A 21025-nucleotide genomic window follows, 5' to 3' on the forward strand; every position below is an offset into this window, starting at 1 on the left:
TCAGCCTATGTATCCCAGTTTTCCAGGCGTTCCTCCCGCTGGATCTGCCCGCTGCACGGAGCGGGCAGACAGCGGTAATCATTGCGGATGGTTCGGGTTTGTACGAACTCCGTACGAACTCGGTTCGGACCATCCCTAGTTAATACACTTATAAAAAATGTGACTTTGAATATTTTGAGAGGTGCAATTTTCACAGCGAAGGGATTTATGGGGATAACTAACATACAGGCCCCACAAATCCACTTCAGAACTGAACTGGTCCCTAAAAAATCTGAATTTGAAATTTACCTGAAAATTTGAAAAATCGCTGCAAAATTTCGAAGCCTCTAACATCCTAACAAGTAAAAGTACGTTCATTAAATGACGTCACCATAAAGTAGACATGTTGTAGATGTTTCAGTAATAATTAGTTTATGTGGTATAGCTATTTTTCTCAGAAAAAGAGAATTTTGAATATAAAGGATTGTAAATTTTTCAAATTTTTGCGCAAATGTGTCCTTTAAAAAAAACTACTGAGTGTATAAACCAAAGGATACCACAAACATAAAGAGGAATATGTCACGAAAAAACATTCTCAGAATAACCGCGATAGTTAAAAGCATCGCAGAGTTATTACTACATAAAGAGAGACAGGTCAGATTTGAAATATAGGCCCTGGGCATTAAGGCCAAAACAGGCTGAAGAGGCAAGGGGTTAATCACAGCCGCTGTTGCACATCTGCAATAATGGCCGTAATTAATAAAAAACTTACGTTGTGTAAACATGGCCTAATCCTTTAAAAAAAACAAGCTCACAGAAACAATGGAAGCACAATTCCACCATAGGCTGTGTTCACATGTTGTAGCCTTGAATTCATTATTAAAATAGTCTCCATATTTTCTAAAACAGTTACCTACCCTAAAACTATGTTGAGTAGGTTTGATGAATACAGGTGTGGTTAGCATAATATGGCTTAAAAGCAAATTTACAGAGCCATGCCGTAACTCATACCTGTTCTTTCCTTGTCTTATCTTCATTCCTCCCCCACAGTAATGTACTGTACATGTTAATATATTACAGGTAAGGGTGTGAATAATGACTAGAAGTATTCAAAGACCAAGTTTCATTTTTGTATTTTTAACCATAAACCTCCTGTGACACAAAGAATATATGTAAAAAGGTCAGAAACTACTACCACAGGAACAAGAGACATCTGAAGCATGGTGAGCGTGTGTGTGTGTGTGTGTGTGTGTGTGTGTGTGTACGGGGGGGCTTCTTTATATATTTATTTTTGTTGCAACATAAAAAATATATTTTCCAACTAGAATTGTTACTATATGAGTAATGTCTTGTAAACTGTTCAATAATAACTTGATAGGATATGATTTATGAGATTGTCCTTGTTTGTAGATATATTTGACCTTTTTAGAAAAACTTTTGTGTTCCTTCAAAACCCAAATTGGATTCACTTTTGGTTCTGTACAGCTTGTTGTTTGTCCTTTTTGTTTTTCGATGGGTTTTATAGGGCAGGGATGGCTAACCTTGACACTCCAGCTGTTGCAAAACAACAATTTCCATCATACCTGGACAGCCAACGCCATATCTTTGGTTGTTCAGGCATGATGGGAACTGTAGTTTTGCAACAGCTGGAGTGTCAAGGTTAGCCATCACTGTTATAGGGTAATGGCTGTTCTAGCTTTCAGTTAATAATTATTCTTATCCAAATATTTAAAGCTGATTTGTCAGCTGGAAAACAGTAGTATAATGTAATCATGTGACTATCCGGGGGTGGTCACCAACATTTCCATCATGCTTTTTTTTATTTCAAGAGTCCTCTCCCTTAGTGAGATATAAACCTCAAGTGTCCATGGGGTGTTCCCCATTATGGGAAAAGCATAAACAAGTCCAGCTCCTTTTCACTGTCCCTCAGCCATCCAGATACCCTGTTTGAGTTACAGAAGCTAGATATCCACTGGCATTATTTGACAAGAGGATGTGACGCTGTAACAGTGACCCTGTAGGACGTTTTAATACAATCTCTCCTGATAAATAATTCCTCATCTATAGCAGAATAAGATTATATTTTGTGCTTTGACTTCTAAGGAAGATATTATACTTCTATATTCTATATGTAAGCTCTATATTAGGCAAATTAAATAAAGTTGTAACAGTGCATACTGTGCTAATGCATTATGTTCTGGATATTGGTCAAATTATTTGAATCTTTTGCAGGGATTGTCTTCAATTTGAAGTGTACCTGTTGTTATAAAATTTAAAACCTAAATCAACAGTTGGTGTGATATAAAGCACATTTGCAATTTACATTCTTTTTTTTTTTAGTTATCATGGAAAACATGGAACTTCCATTCCGACTCTCTTTTTTTTTTTTCCCCCAAAGCGTATAAAAACGGGAAGTCCCATGTTTCCCAGGTTATATGAGCACTCAAAGAGAAGGCAGTCATGTAACTGATGGACACATTGTGCCGTGACTCATGTGTTTAGTCTCTTTTTTCAACCAGCACAAGACTAAAAATCTGCCTTCAGGAGACTGGACCTGGATTTCTGGTAAGTTCAGCTTTGTTTTACAGCATTATAACAAAACAAATAATGAATGTAAATTGCAAACTTGCTTTATTTCACACCTACTGTTGATTTAGATTTTGAGGCTATGTTCACACACAGTATTTTTGCTCAGTATTTGGTCAGTGTTTTGGAAGCAAAACCAGGAGTGGATTGAAAATACAGAATGGCTCTGTTCACACACTGTTGAAATTTAGTGGATAGTTTTGAAATAACGGCCATTAAATGGCGGCCATCCACCCGATTTGAAACGTGTGTGGACATAGCCTTTCTGTGTTTTCAATCCACTCCTGGTTTTGGTTGCAAAATACTGAGCAAAAATACTGTGTGGAAACATAGCCTGAAAGGTATAATGACAGGTACACTTTAACCATATTAGCAGATCTTTCTGCCAGTGTCAGTCCAGCCTAGAGAGCATTCACCTATGGCTCCTTTTGTGGACAATGGAGTTTCAAGGTTTTCAATTGCTTTTAAATGTGATGTAATGTCTTATTCCCATGTAATGTGTGTTTTCTGGAAATGAAATAATTGGTTTGTTTTAAGGTCTTTTGAATACTTGTGTATATGTATGGGCTACAGTGAAATTATAATATCTCTTTCAGATCTGCAGCTGTTTATTGTATGTGCTGTAACCTGCAAGTCTGGTGTATTTGTTTGACATATTGTATTATTTCCCTGTACAACAGAACCAGGTGAGTGAAAATGCTTAGAGAGGTGCGATCGATTATACTTCTTAGAAAGGTTTTATGAACACTTTTTTTATGTTGCAGTTTTTAAGTTCTTAAGTTTTTTGCACCAAAGCCAGAATTCCATGCAAACAGGGTAGGAAAAATAAATCAAGATGATAACAGGGTTCATTCTTAGTATGAATTATGATGCAGGGAGTTCCAAAAGAGTTAAAGAGATCAGTCCATGATATACAATCGGCTTATGGACGTTACTATATTTCTCCTTCCTTGGTCCATTTCTGGCCCTTAGTGACTCCAGCCAGCCGGGCGCCTGAACCTGCACCTGGCGTACTAAATCTACACCTACTTCCAAGCAGGTGTATATTTGGATCATGATTTACTCCTCCTCCCCGCCTTGTCACGCCCCCAACCCAACCCGCCCATCGGGCAAGCGGGGTGTACGGGAGGCGTACGCCAGGGAGAAGGGGCGAATCTGCACCTTCTCCCTGGCGTACGCCTCGGGCAAACACTTGATAGATGTCCCCCTTTAGATAGATAGATAGATAGACATTGAAGGGGTTAAACCTAAAATCGCTATGTTTCACTTAGGTTGACCTATGTTCACCCGTAAATCGATATGTTTCACCTATGTTCACCTATGTTCACCTATGTTCGCACATAAAAAAATTAACATTGTGAATGTTCATTGGCTTTAATGGGCTTTCCGCTACTTCTTAGTTCACACTGCGGAATTTCCATGCTGAAATTACCGCCACAGATCCGCTTTCTGCCTTGGGCCGGAAGAAGCGTACAGCGTGTGCGTCAGTCAAACTAGTTGTTACCTACTTAGGCACTGAATGATGAGGCTATGACTTTACATTGACGTGGTCTTCTTTGTAACTTGATCAATAATGTTTGAATGTAACTATTCTCCCATCTTGCTGCATCTTAACACAATAGAAGGATCTTTCTATGTTGCAGGTTCTCGTATCCACATTTGAATTCCTTTTGAAAAAATGGCCAAAAAATATCCTGGAAGAAAGTTTTACACCATGTATCATGGGACAACAGTAACCGCAGCTTATAGTATCATTAATGAAGGATTTCAGGTTTCTGACAGTGGAATGTTGGGGAGAGGCGTCTATGTCAGTAGAGATGTACAGAAGGCTTCCAGATATCCACTGTTTCAGGCACATGATCAAGTAGTTTTGAAGTTGTCTGTAAGGGTAGGAAGAGTTAAGAAAATTGATCATCAAGATCACCCACTGCGGCTAACCTGGCATGAACATGGATATGACAGTGCTTGGGTGCCTGCAGGATGCGACATGGTGGCTAGTAACCTGGAAGAAGACTGTATCTATGACCCTCACAGGATCAGAGTGAAGGACGTTGTGTCGGCTCCTTCGGAACACATTCATTCATTAAAACAATTAATTGCTGAAAAACGTATGATGCGGAAGAATTGACAGGATCTTAAATATCTGCTGATTAAATAAGTCTATTAGGATCTTGCAATCACATAGCAATAAAGAGGTGTTTCCAAATTCCCCATTTACCTTATTGCAGATGCCCTGCTCCTCTCTTGCAGTTGAATTTAGGATGGGATGTTGGTAGATAATTGACACTTCCAGCCAGTGGCGCTCTGGTGATGTCACTCCTCTGCTTGCCTGAAACTGTGCACTGGCCAAATGCATTCAATGGTACTGCTTCTGTGCTTTTGCCAAGTACATGCAATGGGACTGAGTGTTGTAGTTATTTAACAACCCTTTATTGTTCTGGGATTTAGAAGGAAAGTAGACTAAACATTGTTATAACATCTACATACTTTATCTAACTGGAAAATTTAATACTTTCTTAGTTATTATACTTCTACTAAACAACCGCAGCTTGTAACACCCGTAACAAAAAAGATACAAAAGTTCATGCTGTGATCTAACAAAACTGTTTTGTACAAAACCTTTTGGTTATGGACATGCCAGGCTATGGACATGCCAGTTAACAACATTAAATTGTTTAAGGTTTTTGAAATTTCTTTTATCCTTAATTGTTACGGATGTTACACATTTTCTGTTACGGGTGTTATCATTCACACTCTTAACACCTGTAACATAAACATGCATATGTTTAAAGCCATTCTACTTCTGTTATGGGACACTCAGGCAGGTGGGATTCCAGGTGGAGAGTTCCGCCATGGAATTCCTCCACATTTACTTAGTGTGAACATACCCTATAAGACAAAACAAAAATACAAAAGAGATTTTAGTAAGTTAAAAAAAAAATGGTTGTTTGATGATTCAATATAGCCACAACTATCATATAATGGTATTTTCAGAAGCAGTCAGAGCAGTTTATTCACATTTCGGGGAGCTGTTAAGCGTATGTCCAGTAATAGTAAGTGGAGAAACTGTATTGCATAAATTGTATTAAACTATTCATAGAGAATAACCCTGCATACAGCAGCCTAAGAGAACTGGGTATTAGTAAGAGTGAGATATTCAGACCACGGGGCCAGTGAGACTTCACTAAGGGGTAACTTTTAGTTTTCTGTACATGCATAAGTTCCATTTGATAAGACTGATTGACTAATCTTAGGGCCAGATCACACTGAGGAATCAATGCTGAATCAGCGAGGAAAGTGTTCCAGCGGGAAAGTGTTCTCATGGAATTCTCACAAAATTCTGCAAGGAAAGTGTTCAGCCTAGAATCACCTCTGGCGGAATTCCGCTCAAATTCATTTTTCATTTGCTCAAATTAATTCATTTCTTACAATTACGCGCTGAATTTCCTCAAGTATTCTGTGCTGAAAAATTTCAGAGCAGAAACTCACTGCTCAATTCATTTCAATGGGATTCCGCCAGTGGCTTAAATGTGTCTAAAATTGAGAGTAATACTTTTAGAAACCCCAGGAGACTGAAAACATTTGTACTATGTAACACCCGTAACATTTCATGTAACACCCGTAACAATCAAATTATGTTTTTTTTAGGGATGGTCCGAACCCGCCGAGGTTCAGGTTTGGCTGAACCCGAACACTCGGCATCGGATTCCCGCTGTCTGCCCGCTCCGTGCAGCAGGCGGATACAGCGGGAGGACCGCCTGGAAAACTGGGATACAACTTATGGCTATGGCTGTATCCCAGTTTTCCAGGCGTTCCTCCCGCTGGATCCGCCTGCTGCACGGAGCGGGCAGACAGCGGTAATCATTGTGTATGGTTCGGGTTCGTACGAACCTAGTACGAACTTGGTTTGGACCATCCCTAGTTTTTTTGTAAAAAATAATAATAATAATAATTATGAAATAAAAATAAATATCTAATATTATAGTATGAGTTCTTTACTTCAACCAGCAAAAAAACCTAAGCATAATTATTGTCCAGTTAGCAGAGTTTGGAGCTTACTCTTGTGAGGATGCTTGGTCTTTTTTTCTTAACACCGGTAACACCCAGTTAATCAATTTTTTTCAACAGTTATTTAAAAAAATTGCAAGAACGGCCGTGATTTATGCAAACAGGTTGTGTGAATATGGCCTATGGATGCAAAAAACAATTTCATGCCAAGTACTATTTTTTTTTCATAGAATTAGAAAAATAATATCATATATAGTAACAGTAAAGACATCCTTATTATTATTAACCCTTTGAGGACCAGGCCCAAAATGACCCAGTGGACCGCGCAAATTTTGATCTTAGTGTTTTCGCTTTTCCCTCCTCCCCTTCTAAGAGCTCCAGCACTCTCAGTTTTCTATCTACAAGCCATGTAAGTGCTTGTTTTTTACAGGAATAGTTGTACTTTGTAATGGCGTCATTCATTTTACCATAACATGTATGATGGAATCCCAAATATATTATTTATGAAGATATAAATAGGTGAAATCGTAAATAAGAATGCAATATGGTAACGTTTGGGGGGTTCCTGTGTCTACGTAATGCACTATATGGTAACAGCGACATGATACTATTATTCTATAGGTCAGTCCGAACACAACCATATGCAGGTTACACAGATTCTCTAATGTTATATATTTATTTTTTTTTTTATGAAATCCTTTTTTTTGGCAATTAAATATTAATAAAATGGGCCTATTGTGACGCTTATAACGGTTTTATTTTTTCACCTATGGGGCTGTATGGGGTGTCATTTTTTCCGCCATGATCTCTAGTTTTTATTAATACCATATTTGTGAAGATCGGACGTGTTGATCACTTTTTATTGATTTTTTTAAATATATAATGTAACATAAAATCGGTAATCCGTGCACTTTTTTCCCTCTTTTCGTGTACGCCGTTTACCGTTCGCAATGACGCTTGTTATATTTTAATAGATCGGACAATTACGCACGCTATGGTATATTATATGTTTATCTATTTATTTATTTTTATATGTTTTATTTATATAATGGGAAAGGGGGGTGATTTAGACTTTTATTGGGGGAGGGGTTTTGGGGCAGTGTGTTAGTGATTTTAACCTTTTTTTTTTTACACTTTTGAAGTCCCTTTGGGGGACTTTTACATACAGTACTTTGATTTATACACTGATCATTGCTATGCCATAGGCATAGCATTGATCAGTGTTATCGGCGATCTGCTCATTGAGCCTGCCTGTGCAGGCTTAGTGCAGCAGATCGCCGATCGGACCGCACGGAGGCAGGTGAGAGACCTCCGGCGGTCCGTTTCAATGATCGGGACCCCCGCAGTCACACTGCGGGGGTCCCGATCGGTAAGTGACAGAGGACTCCCCCTGTCACTTACACTTAAACGCCGCGGTCGCGCCGCGATCGCGGTGTTTAAGGGGTTAATGACACGCGGCAGCGCGATCGCTGCATCGTGTCATTACCGGTGAGGTCCCGGCTGCTGTTTGCAGCCGGCCCCCACCTGCTATGAAGCGTGCTCCGCTCCGGAGCGCGCTTCATAGCGGGAGAAACACCCAGGACGTAAGGTTACGTCATGGGTCGTCTGGGGACAGACTTCCATGACGTAACCCTACGTCCAGGGTCGTCTAGGGGTTAATAACACCAAATTCATGTGAATGATTAAACTTTTATTAAATCATGACTCCCATATAATCCCATAAAAAACAAAAACACACATTTAAAAATAAGGTGGAAGGGCTAAAATGCAGAATACTGTACATAAACGTGTGTCAGAATATACAGAAAACTGAACTGGTACAACAGAATAACCCTAGATGATCACAGGACTCCTATCTAATCAATCAACATAACATCACAATATAAAGGGCATAGTGCATCAAATATATACAATAGTGGCCTAGAGGTAAATAACACCACTTATCAAAAACAGAGGCTCAGTTGCCCTTTAGCTAGTTAATAGAACAGCCTCTGACCACAGCACCCCTAGGAGTCAAACCCAGCACACATGCCGCCCCTCCATGCCGCCCCTCCATGCCGCCCCGCCCCTCAATGCGTTTGGTCAGTACTTTCTCGAGGAGTGGCTGAAGGAGAGGATGTGATGTTGTACAAGAAGGTCCAAGGTGTTTATGGTCCTTGTAGGAGCAGGAATTCTCCAAACCAGTTATTTTACAGAAAAAATTCCAGGCAATGAGACCCCAAAATGAATTCAGACGTCACCCCTGACCCTGTAACATAACAGATCAATGTTATATATACCTCCAGGCATCAGTTTTGGAAACCTGTTGCCCATTAGGCAATGCTTGGAGACATGACTTTTGCCCTTGCTTATTCTGAATTAGCCAAAGAAATTTATAGACCAACATGGCAGCTCCCACTATAGACACAAGGAGGAAAAATATAAGGATATCCTCAGGTTCTAGCAGTAACTGAGAAGTCTTAAAATATAAATGCTGCATGGCATTACTGTGGTCTTTGCCATAGACTTTGATGGGTAGAATGGCCATAATAGGTGCCACAGGCATCAGCCAATAGGATCGCAGGATCTAGGTGCTGCAGGCATCAGCCAATAGGATCACAGGATCTGGTTGTCACCGGCATCAGCCAATAGGATCGCAGGATTTGGATTGAAAAATAAACAAACAACATCAACTGTTGCCAGTCAGCGATTGCTCCTTTGGAGAACAGACCGGCTTCATTTTGTTCCTGATTTTGCGATTTTGTGAGTATTTCCTGTATTCTGCGGAGGAAGAGGAGACCCGACTGTACATCAGCGCGACCTGAGAGACATCACCAACCGTCTACAAGTCTTCAGAGGTAAAGTAGCAGCACAATTCTCCTGGTGATTTTTGGTAATGTTTATCCCCATTATTATTAATCTATTGTTATATGTAACTATAAAAGTAATTGTGGGAGATTGATCAAGCTGTTTTACAATAATATTGTCCTTGGTTGCCCATAGCAACCAATCCCAGCTCAGCTTTCCTATACTAATGGGCTCTGCTATAATGAAAGCAGAGTTGTGATTGGTTGCTATGGGCGACAGAGGACATTATTACTGTAAGAAAGTGCAATATATCTCCCCATTGGGTCATTTAAAGTAATAATATTCTTTGTTGTCCATAGCAACCAATCACAGCTCAACTTTCTTTTATAAATATGAGCTCTGGTATAATCAAGGCAGAGTGATTGGTTGCTATCGGCAACAGAGGATTATTATTATTATTATAAGACACTGTAATCTATTTCCTCCATTGTGTCCTTCATAGTAATAATGTCCCTTGTTGCCAATAGCAACCAATCACAGATCAGTTTTCCTTTATTATTGGGCTCTGCTATAATTAAATATGAGATGTGATTGGTTGCTATGGGCAACAAAGGACATTATTACTGTAAGAGAGCAATTATCCCCAGTTATGTGTTTTATAGTAATAATGTCCCCAGTTGCCTATAGCAACCAATCACAGCTCAGCTTTCCTATATTAATGTGCTCTGCTATAATAAAAGCAGAGTTGTGATTGGTCGCTATGGGCAACAGAGGACATTATTATAAGACATTGTAATATCCCTCCCCCATTGTGTCTTTTATAGTAATAATAATCTTTGTTGCCCATAGCAACTAATCACAGCTCAGCTTTCCTATATTATTGAGCTCTAGTATAATTAAATATGAGCTGTGATTGGTTGCTATGGGCAACAGAGGACATTGTTATTATAAGACAATGCAATCTATCTCCACCATTGTGTCTATTATAATGTGTATTAGTAATTCGTACCCCTCGAAGAAACATACGTCAGGGCTGGGGCTGTGTGCATGGACCTCAGTAATTATTACTTACAGGTTACAGGTAGAGCTCATGCACTTCTCAGATGTTCTGTTCTGCACCTGCAGTTTGATGTCTGTGCTTCCCTGTAATCCTGCTGTTATGTATTACCTCATGTACTATGCTGCTATTGTACTGCACATTATGTGATCTGTTATTTGTACCATAGTAAGTGCTCCCCCACTCTGAGTCCCCCTTGTTACTGGTTTATGTATCAGCAGTCGTGGCTCACTGTTTATGGTATTTATGTTTTCACTGTATTTTTTTTTTTCCATTAATAAAAAAAACTTTTCAACTTGCAATTGTGAGTGGTTCATTTCTTATCTTTTTGGTGATGTAGTAATTATACAGTATAGTAATATCCAGAACAATTATTATAGGGAATCTATCAGTAGGTTTGGGCAGCCAGTAGGGCATTATACAAAGACGTCCATGGTCCCTCTATTATGGCGCTCCAGTGTGCTGTTAATATGTCAGATTTTATAGATATGCAGAGTATCCTGTTTGGTGCACTGGGGGCGTCCTTTACCCCTGCCCGCTCCTCATTAGCCCCTAATCAATAAAGAATACTAGAGGAGGAGCGGGCAGGGGTAAAGGACGCCCCCAGTGCACCAAACAGGATAATTAGCATATCTATAAAATGTCTCTTACATATAAACAGCACACTGGAGCGCCATAGTAATAAAGAATAAATCCCAAGACTTATGAGTACCATATATTATTATTATTATTATTATTATTATTATTATTATTATTCTATGGTTATCTATAATTATAAAGAAATTGGGGGTGACTGCTCAAGCAGTGTTATAGTTATAATATTCTTTGTTACCCATAGCAACCAATCGCAGCTCAGTTTTCCTATATTAAAAAGGCCTGGTATAATTAAATATGAGCTGTGATTGGTTGCTATGGGCAACAGAGCATATTCTTATAAGGCAGCAATATTATTATTATATTATATAATAATCCCATTATTATATAATATTGCAATATATAATACTGTATATCTCCTCCATTGTGTCTTTATGTGACTTAGTATTATACAGTATATTAGGCTTTGTACACACACATAGGGGGAGATTTATCAAACTGGTGTAAAGTAGAATTGTCTTAGTTGCCCCTAGCAACCAATCAGATTCCACTTTTCATTCTTCACAGATTCTTTAAAAATGAAAGGTGGAATCTGATCGGTTGCTAGGGGCAACTGAGCCAATTCTACTTTACACTAGTTTGATAAATCTCCCCCATAGCGTTTAATTAGAATAGAAATCCAAAATAAATAAATACAAAAGAAATCCATCTACATGTTACAGATACAGACAGTCATAGTACTTTTTGTTTCACATTTCTTACATAAAGTTATATAACTTTAAAGACGGTAATTTTTTTCCCCCCACATTTTTCAAAGAGCGGCATTTCTTTACTGTTTCTTATTTTATGCTTAGAAGAGGCGACTTCGGTTCCAGGTAATTGATCATATATATTGTAGATTTTTCTGTTTTTCTGTTACTACAGCGAGGGACAAAACACACACAAAAAAAATAGGGGAACAGGTACCCCTATTATAATGAAGAGAATCCACAGTCTAAACAGGGTTTCCTGCTCAAGAGGAGCAAGCTTCTGCTTCTGAGTGGGCCGTGTCTGTGTTGCTATCCAGCAGGCTGTATACCCTGTATGCATGCCTCCTGCTCAAATTACCAGCCAGGCAGGGGTTAAGTTGGGATGTACTGTATAATCACTTAACCCCTGTCTGGCTGGTAAACTAATCAGAAGGCATGCATATAGGGTAAAAAACAATTAAACAGACTTGTAACCTGATACCCCCCCCCCCCGCCAATATACCATGCGCCTATATTACACGTTTTCTTATGTATTGGGAGGCTTCTGGGCCGCTTTAAGCACTATCACAGGGTGCGAGCCTAATGATATATCCTGGTATAATGCCAGAGCAGTGCCCATAGTGTAAATTCATGCCAATACAACATAGGTAATATCTTCTTCAGAATCCATGTTCCCACATATTCATGGTAATAATTCTCTCATTTTAAAAGATGGCGAGGAAGAGGAAGAGAGAACTGATCGACCTTTATGAAGAGGAGACGTAAGTGCAAGATTATATATCACTGCAAATCCTCACTTACTGCATTACATATCATCTCCTATACTATTCACAGCACAACGCTCATCTATTATATTACTATTACTTCCTCATAGCCAAAGACAGGTCATATATTCTCCTTACATTACAATGGATCTTTTTTATTTTTTAATAAATTGTTCACTTATTCTTATATGCCTATGCTATGTTGTATCTTGTATCGCTGGAATTCTGACAGTAAAATCTATTTTTTATATCACAGATCAATGACCACCATCATGAAGAGGAGGAAGGACACCGACCTGCAGCCAGAAGAAATAGCTGCATTCCTGAACCTGCTTGGTAAAATTCACTGCACCTTCCAACGATTGTAGTTTTCCTGCTTTAGGCCATGTTCACACATGGCATAAACATCGACCATTATTTGACAGGGTTGCTGTTTGCTGTGTCAACTAACAGCTGATGTCTCAGATTTTTACCCGGCTGATACTGCAGTATTGGCCGTATGAACATAACTTCATTTTAATTGGAATGCGGGCACATTTAGGTGTGCCCCCACTTCAATTAGCCATAGAGCACAATATACAGGATCTGCAGAAGATTCAATGCTGTGTTCCATCATTTACCTAAATTGTCTGTGTGGGCCTTGCCGTGTGATCAGCATTACCAGCCATATTCATTAAAGAAAAACACCTGTGATAAAGCCCGGTAATGCTGGTCACATGACAAAGCCCAAACAATCAATTCATACAAAACTTCAGAGACCAGATAATCTATTAGGATTTCCTGCCATCTGAAGGGAATAGGGCTGAGCAACCGGACCAGATAGAGACACAGCTGCTTGTACTGTGCTGTGCCCTGACAACAATCAAAGGGACAGAAATACGTATACTCCATGAATCTTCTTGTCATTTAAAAACTGTTTTGAATTGAAACAATCCTTTATTCAACTTGTTTCTTAGACGACGAGGACATCCAACTGTTTTTGGCCAAGGACATCTGCCTACGGATCTCGGACAAGGTACTTATATACTGCTTGGATAAATTGGGTGTGTGAAGATGATGGTCCTGTAATATTACACATAGAAATAGGATCACCACTTATAGCTAAAACATAACTCCCTTCTTCTCTTACTAGTATCTGCTAGCAATGACCCTCGCGTACTTCAAGAGAGCTGGACTGACCATCGAGGAGTATAAAGAATACTTTTTTGCATCCCTGTGAGTTTATTCATGTGTATATGTCTAAGGCATGGGTCTCAAACTCAATTTACCCGGGAGCCGCTGGAGGTAGAGTCTGGGTGAGGCTGGGCCGCATCAGGTTTTCCAAAAGAAGGGGACTGGGGGGTGACACAGGGGACTGGGGGGAGCTGAGGGGTGACACAGGGGACTGGGGGGAGCTGGGGGGTGACACAGGGGACTGGGGGGAGAAGGGGGTGACACAGGGAACTGGGGGGAGCAGGGGGGTGACAGAGGGGACTGGGGGTCTCTGAGAGGGGACTGGGGGTGACACAGGGGACTGGGGGCAGCTGGGGGGTGACACAGGGGACTGGGGGGAGAAGAGGGTGACAGAAGTGACTGGGGGGAGCAGGGGGGTGACAGAGGGGACTGGGGGTGACAGAGGGGACTGGGGGTCTCTGAGAGGGGACTGGGGGGAGGAGGGGTGAAAGAGGGGAGCTGGGGGGTGACACAGGGGACTGGGGGGAGCAGGGGGGTGACACAGGGGACTGGGGGGAGCAGGGGGTGACACAGGGGAGCTGGGGGGTGACACAGGGGACTGGGGGGAGCAGGGGGTGACACAGGGGACTGGGGGTGGCGAAGGGAACTGGGGGTCTCTGAGAGGTGACTGGGGGTGACAAAGGGGACTGGGGGTCTCTGAGAATGTACTGGGGGGAGCAGGGGGTGACACAGGGGACTGGGGGGAGCAGGGGGGTGACACAGAGGAGCTGGGGGGTGACAAGGGGAATGGGGGTGACAAAGGGGACTGGGGGTCTCTGAGGGGACTGGGGGTGACAAAGGGGACTGGGGGGAGCAGGGGGTGACACAGGGGACTGGGGGGAGCAGGGGGTGACACAGGGGACTGGGGGTCTCGGAGAGGGGACTGGGGGTCTCTGAGAGAAGACTGAGGGGGCAGGGGGTGACAGAGGGGACTGGGAGTCTCTGAGAGGGGACTGGGGGTGACAGAGGGGACTGGGGGTCTCTGAGAGGGGACTGGGGGGTGACACAGGGGACTGGGGGTCTCTGAGAGGGGACTGGGGGTGACACAGGGGACTGAGAGTCTCTGAGAGGGGACTGGGGGGTGACACAGGGGACTGGGGGGAGCTGAGAGGGGACTGGGGGGAGCTGGGAACACACCCCTCCTCCTCTGACCCCCGGCACCGGGGCGCTCTCCTCTCAGCCGCACATGCAGCTCCTAGATCTCTGGAGGAGGAGGCCGCGGGGACTGCAGGGTGAGGTGATCGCATTGCTGCAAGTCCTGGGGCTGTAAAGCAGGATCGGGGGTCTGCACTGCATCCCCCGATCCTACTGAACAGCCCCAGGACTTGCAGGAATGCGATCACCTTGCAGTCCCCGCGGCCTCCTCCTCCAGAGACTGGGGAGCTGCATGTGCGGCAGAGACGCAAGCACCGCACCGCACACCTCCCCTCCCACCACCACCGCCGCCACCGCCCACCTCTCCGTCATCTTCAGGAGGCCGGCCGAACAGCTGCAGCCGTCCCTGATGCCGGCCCCCCTCTGCCGCGTCATCAGCTGCTCAGCCGCGATTGGCTGAGCAAAAAGTTAAGCTCAGCTAATCGTGGCTGAGCAGCTTATGAGGGCCGTACTTACAGGGAAGCTACCATTGAGGTGGGGGCCGCAAACTAGTGTCGCGAGGGCCGCAGTTGGCCCGCGGGCCGCGTGTTTGAGACCCCTGGTCTAAGGGAATGCTTTCAAGTAATTGTAAATCTGATGCTTTAAGTCAGCTTTTCCATCATAGTTTGTAAAACAATTATGTTTATTACATAGGAGAAAGGTGAAAGGGTATTTTAATATTTATATGCAGAGAAAACATAAAAAGCCTATAGATTTTAGCATGTAGCATTTGTACCATATAGGTTCATATCAATAATTTCACATTGTTACTATTATTAAATCTAGACAAGATTCTTTTACACTGATATGGAAGTATATAGTAAACCATGACTTCACTTTCTCTTTAGTTATCTAGCGAACCAGTTTGAAGAAGATGAGGACTTCAGATACGAGATCTACGCGTGGGCCTTAGGAAGATCCTGGGAATGGCGGAAGGAAGAACTGCACGACCAACGGAACTATTTGCTTTACCGGATGGACTTCAGAGCTTGGATTGACCAGACCACGTGTGAAGAGGTTAGTAATCAAAAAAATATGTATAGTCAGAAGTTTAGTCTATGATTATGAATCCTTCATGAAAAGATGATTCAATCATAAATTATTTAATTCCAGATCATGGCACAGGACCCTTTCCACTGGGCATGGATGCGACAGAGGCGTCCCCATCACAGCTGGGCCATTCGTTGGTGGAGGAGGAGCGCATGGGAGTTCGAAGTCCAAGGCCCATGGGGTTACCCATATTCATGCGCTCGCTGCAGGAACATCGTTTTGTATCCATGCAGGTGGAAAGTGGTCGGTAACATCGTAAGCCAGATCGACACAGCAGTGGACCCTGGAACATCGATTGAGATCCTCGACTAAGAAGACCATGACGGATGACGCAAAGAAGCAGGTAATGTAAAACACATGCATGCACACACACATCATTCCCTTTACCCTCCAACACACCAACACAATACTTTTAAAGGGGTTTTCCAGGAAAAATGTACTGATGAGCTATCAACAGGATATTCCATCAGTCACTGATCGGCGAGGTGCCAACAACCGGCAGCCACACTGATCAGCTGAGCATCCCGCACTGCACAGTGAATGATGTTTGTCTCTGGTCACTGTGTAGCAGTGACAATGTGTAACTGCAGCTCAGCTCATATTCATTTGAATGTCACCTGAGCTGCAGTTACATATCATCACCACTACACAATGCACTAAGACAGACTGATTACTGTGTAGTGGGGTCACTTAACAACTGAATGAAGTTGGTGCCGGGTGTCGGTAATTCAGTGACTTATGAGCAATCTGTTGGATAGCTCGTCAGTACATTTCGTGTAGAAAACCCCTTTAAAAGTCACACACACTGACACAAATTAACATATACACTTTCTCTACACAGCCCCAACTAAATGATTAATGATATATAGTGTTATCCTCCCTTAGAATGCCAGAGGAAGGGCAATACAGTGGCCATGGCTTCCCTGCAGGTTTCCTCCACAGGGGGTTTTTCCTGTCCTGTGTGTTGCTGTACGCTCTTCGTGAGTGATGGGAGGTAACAATCACAACACATACATACACACATACATACAATAAATTTCTCTTAAACCCTCCTTACTTGGTCACTGAGTCTTTTCTTGTGTAAGCAGTATATGGCGGTATCTGTAATGTATTTTTGATAATATTCTCACTTCTGATCACACTACAAAAGCATACAGAGACCTTATAAAAGGGGTTACCTACTTATCATCTACACAAATGAAAATGAAAAGCAGCAGCACTTATTTATTTCTTTTCATCAGGTATTCGTAGTCTACAAACAGCCAATGGTCAGTTTGGCAATGTTCAGACGCTTTGTCAGGGTATGCGGTACTAATGCTCCAATTATTTTCTAAGGGGGTCATTGAACATTGCCCCTCTCTGCACTCAGCAATGTTCAAAGGCCACATGGAAAACAAATGGAGCGCTTGCTTTGCATAGCCAGTCTGTTCATTTGGTGAAATTTTTTTTCTAACATCTCTTGATCAGTAGCAGTCCCAGCAGTCAGACCACTCCTGATGTGCTAGTTCTCTCCTATAATGTCAATAGCAGTTAAAGGGGTTATTAAGCAAAAATCTTTATCTTTCAAATCAAATGGTTCCAGAAAGTTACATAAATTTTTAATTTACCTCTATTAAAAAATTGCAAGTCTTCCAGTACTTATCAGCTGCTGTATGTCCCGCAGGAAGTGATGTATCCTTTTCAGTCTGACACAGTGCTCTCTGCCGACATCTCTGTCCTATACTGGAAGTGTCCAGACCAGCAGCAAATTCCCATAGAAAACCTTTTTCTGCTCTGGACAGTTCCTGTCTCGGACAGAGATGTAAGCAGAGAGCACTGTGTCAGACTGAAAAAAAAACACCATTCTGGAGGACGTAGTGTCCTAAAGATACAGGGGTAGCTGGAGCAGTGCAGAAGGTATGTATGCAGGGCTTGTTGGATCTGGAAACTTGACAGCATGAATATATGCATACCTGTGCTCTCAGTTTCCCAGTTATTGGCCCCCATCCCTTTTACACAGGGAGATGTGCGGCTGATAATGATAAATTTTAAAACCAGCTCAAAAGATGCAAGCAGCTGAAGATCCGGCATTTTCCCGCTTCTCGCTGTCACTTTTACAAAGGCCGATTATCAGCCGAAGGAGCATTTCTAGCAACGCTCCTGGCCAATAATCAGCTCATGTAAAATACACACCTTCTCTAAAAGAACCAAGAGGCTGCAACACCATGAAGCAAGAGACACCACTAACCAAACAACACCATAAAGACCAAGGAGATCTCCAAACAACGGTATTGAGAAGTACAAGTCAGGGTTGAGTTATAATAAATTTCCAAATTCTGAGTTCTGCTGGTCAGATGATCAGAGGTTGTGATGTGTTTTTGTATACTAATTTTTCACCATAATAAAGAACAGGAGAAATCCTATTTGAACAGACCTTCTGTGTCAATGTCTCTGACTGGTTTTTGCACTGTTTATGTGCAGTAGATATGAGTTATTCTTAAAGAGTCCTGCGTATTTCTATTCTATGGAGCCAGTTATTACATTTGCCAGCAGGAGACTGGAAGTCACTGGACCAGGAGCCCCAGGGGACTGGGGTAGGTCAGTATTCCTTAGTTTTCATTAAAAAAAAAATTGTATCCCAGAATACGGCTTTAGTTCACTTTAAGGCCACGTTCACATACTGTACAAACATCACTGCTTCATTTAATAGCAGTCTATGGAATCATGGCCGTAGTATATACACCCTGTATACACTATGGCCGTGGTTCTCTGCGGCCACAGAAAATATTTTTACAGTTCTATTTTGTGCGGCCTATATTTAGTAAGGTCTAATAGTGAACAAGTTAGACTGTGTTATAGTGTAAAGTATGGCTCCTGGCTGTACTTTACATTGTGGTCTATAGCAAATCGAAGCGCGGGCACACCAGAATGTGTATGTGTTCCAATTAAAATAAAGCAATGTTCATCTGGCTGATACTGTAGTACTGGGTCAAACAACAGCCGATGTTTATACACTATGTGAACATGGCCTAAAAGGACAGAAATCGGTCCCTTAAAATTCCAATTGATGAAAACCTTTTATACTCAGCATGAAAACAGATTTATCAAGATGCCTCAAACCCAATCAGCCTGTTTTTTTTTTTTAAACTATTCACAGCTCAGGTCTCATTTTACCAAAGCTTCTTAAGATATAAAACCTGAGCTGTGACTGGTTGCTGTGGGGAAAAAAATCTGAAAGTGAGGATTTTAAGGCAGCTTAATACATCTGTGTCAATGTGTTGTTGTTATTTTTTTATTGTTATTATTATACTACAAGTAGAAAAGTCCATAGAAGCCCAATAGAGAACATGTTTCCAATGAAAGAGTCAGAGGGTCCTGATGCAGAGTAGCTATCAGTAGAGATGAGCGAACCTGGAGCATGCTCGAGTCCATCCGAACCCGAACGTTCGGCATTTGATTAGCGGTGGCTGCTGAAGTTGGATTAAGCCCTAAGGCTATGTGGAAAACATGGATATAGTCATTGGCTGTATCCATGTTTTCCAGACAACCTTAGAGCTATATCCAAGTTTAGAAGCCCCCCGCTAATCAAATGCCGATCGTTCGGGTTCGGATGGACTCGAACCCAAACCCGGTTCGCTCATCTCTAGCTATTAGATAGCTTTCAAATAGACCCCCATATGGCCTCTGGTGCACTGGTTACATCTGTAGCCTTAGCCTCAGGGCTGTATGGATCAATAGGGGGTTACCTGACTTCAGATCTTACAAGGGGTCGGGCCAGCAGGGCATGGTCTAGGTAAGGCCCTATTCCACAGAACTATTATCGGCCATATCCGCTTGTTTGCTCCTCTATGTCGCCCCGTCGAATAGGGGCTTTAGGGTGGGAGTTTTAACGGACCCAAGTGTTTCATAAGAGGGGGGGGGGGGGTCACACACAGTATTGTTGGTAGTATGATCACTTATGTCCTGTTTTCCTATTCATGGAGGGGAGGGCAGAGTGTGCAGGAAAGGTAGAGAAGCGTGGATCAAAATATGGTACTGCCAAGGTATAAGGAAGAGCACATGATACTGCCATGATGTATTGTCCATACAGGAACACAGGATAAAGCAGGTCAGTGGAGGCCAACAGCAGAAGTAGTCAGTACAGAACTGCAACATTGTTGAATGGAAACATTAAAGGATACTTTGGCCATGTAAAACTTCTGATATATTGTTGCCCTTTCATACAACATAATAAACATGCTATTCTCACCACATGGGTCGCTTCCAAGGCTAAGGCTCCATTTACACAGAAAGATTATCTGACAAAGAATTTAAAACCAAAACCAGAAACAGACTATAAACAGAGATCAGGTCATAAAGGAAAGCCTGAGATTTCTCCTCTTTCAAATCCATTCCTGGCTTTGGCTTCAAATCTTTGGCAGATAATCTATCAAATAATCTTTCTGTGTAAATGCACCCTAAGAGGGAACAGCGTCGTGGTCAGTGGCTGAGCGTTCAACAAGCTACATGGAGATACCACTGGAGGGCTATAAAACAAGTGTCAGGCGAGGAACAGAGAAACAGGACCTGTAACGTGGACTGCAGAACTACAAGTACCAGACATGGTGTCCACAAGGGCTGAGAAGAGTCCAGGAGCAGGCTGGATTAAAATCACAACAATTTGGAACAAGACCTGGAAGTAACATGCATAACCCACCAGGATCACATCATGTTGTCAGCAGAGAGAGGTAACAGCACAGTTCACACCCTGCACACATTTAAAATCCACGGCTGCAATTTTTAGTGGCAGTTTCCCTCCCCGGCAATGTAGGACACAAGGTGGTCAGACCCAAGTCTAAACACGGGTACAAGTAACTTCTCACTCTACAAGTATTCTCTCAAGTTCCGTCAGAGAACATTGCTACATTGGGTTAGGACTCCCCCAACAAACTCTTCTCCTCTATGCTACTCTACTCTACTTTCAACTGTTCAAGCACCGCTATAACTACCTCTCTTCTACTCTACTCCTCAAGGCACCTCCTCAAGCACAAACAAGTTTAAGTAGTAAGTCCGTGTAAAGATTCAGTTTTTTCTACAAAAGTGTATTGTACTTCTAAGAGACTGCACATTAAAGCTGTTATATTTGT

General features: G+C 42.1%; 2 protein-coding genes across 3 annotated transcripts in view; both read left to right on the top strand.

Moving 5' to 3' along the window:
• The window catches only part of LOC138768692 (uncharacterized), a 95614-nt gene extending 90921 nt beyond the window's left edge, over positions 1 to 4693 (top strand). The window contains exon 7 of the mRNA XM_069946645.1: positions 4267 to 4693. Coding sequence (XP_069802746.1) covers positions 4267 to 4693 — 427 coding nt within the window. The remainder of the gene's footprint in view (positions 1 to 4266) is intronic.
• A 4545-nt stretch (positions 4694 to 9238) lies between these two features.
• On the top strand, positions 9239 to 16488 carry LOC138769149 (speedy protein 1-A-like). 2 transcript variants are annotated; one of them, XM_069947408.1, is made up of 8 exons: positions 9239 to 9410; positions 11866 to 11886; positions 12472 to 12521; positions 12781 to 12860; positions 13481 to 13539; positions 13657 to 13739; positions 15719 to 15887; positions 15984 to 16488. In XM_069947408.1, the coding sequence occupies exons 3-8, from the start codon at positions 12472 to 12474 to the stop codon at positions 16230 to 16232; spliced, it is 690 nt and encodes a 229-aa protein (XP_069803509.1). In that variant the 5' UTR covers positions 9239 to 9410; positions 11866 to 11886; the 3' UTR covers positions 16233 to 16488. The 2 variants fall into 2 exon arrangements, with proteins under 2 accessions (XP_069803509.1, XP_069803510.1); XM_069947409.1 differs by lacking the exon at positions 11866 to 11886.
• The last annotated feature ends 4537 nt before the right edge of the window (positions 16489 to 21025 follow it).

The sequence above is a fragment of the Dendropsophus ebraccatus genome, chromosome 12 (genome assembly GCF_027789765.1).
Source record: "Dendropsophus ebraccatus isolate aDenEbr1 chromosome 12, aDenEbr1.pat, whole genome shotgun sequence".
In the NCBI taxonomy this organism is placed as follows: domain Eukaryota; kingdom Metazoa; phylum Chordata; class Amphibia; order Anura; family Hylidae; genus Dendropsophus; species Dendropsophus ebraccatus.

Coding starts and splice junctions, on each gene's coding strand:
- LOC138769149 (XM_069947408.1), top strand. CDS start 12,472: ATGGCGAGGAAGAGGAAGAGAGAACTGATCGACCTTTATGAAGAGGAG. Junction 12,861..13,480: donor TGCATTCCTGAACCTGCTTG/GTAAAATTCACT, acceptor CTTGTTTCTTAG/ACGACGAGGACATCCAACTG. Junction 13,540..13,656: donor GCCTACGGATCTCGGACAAG/GTACTTATATAC, acceptor TTCTCTTACTAG/TATCTGCTAGCAATGACCCT.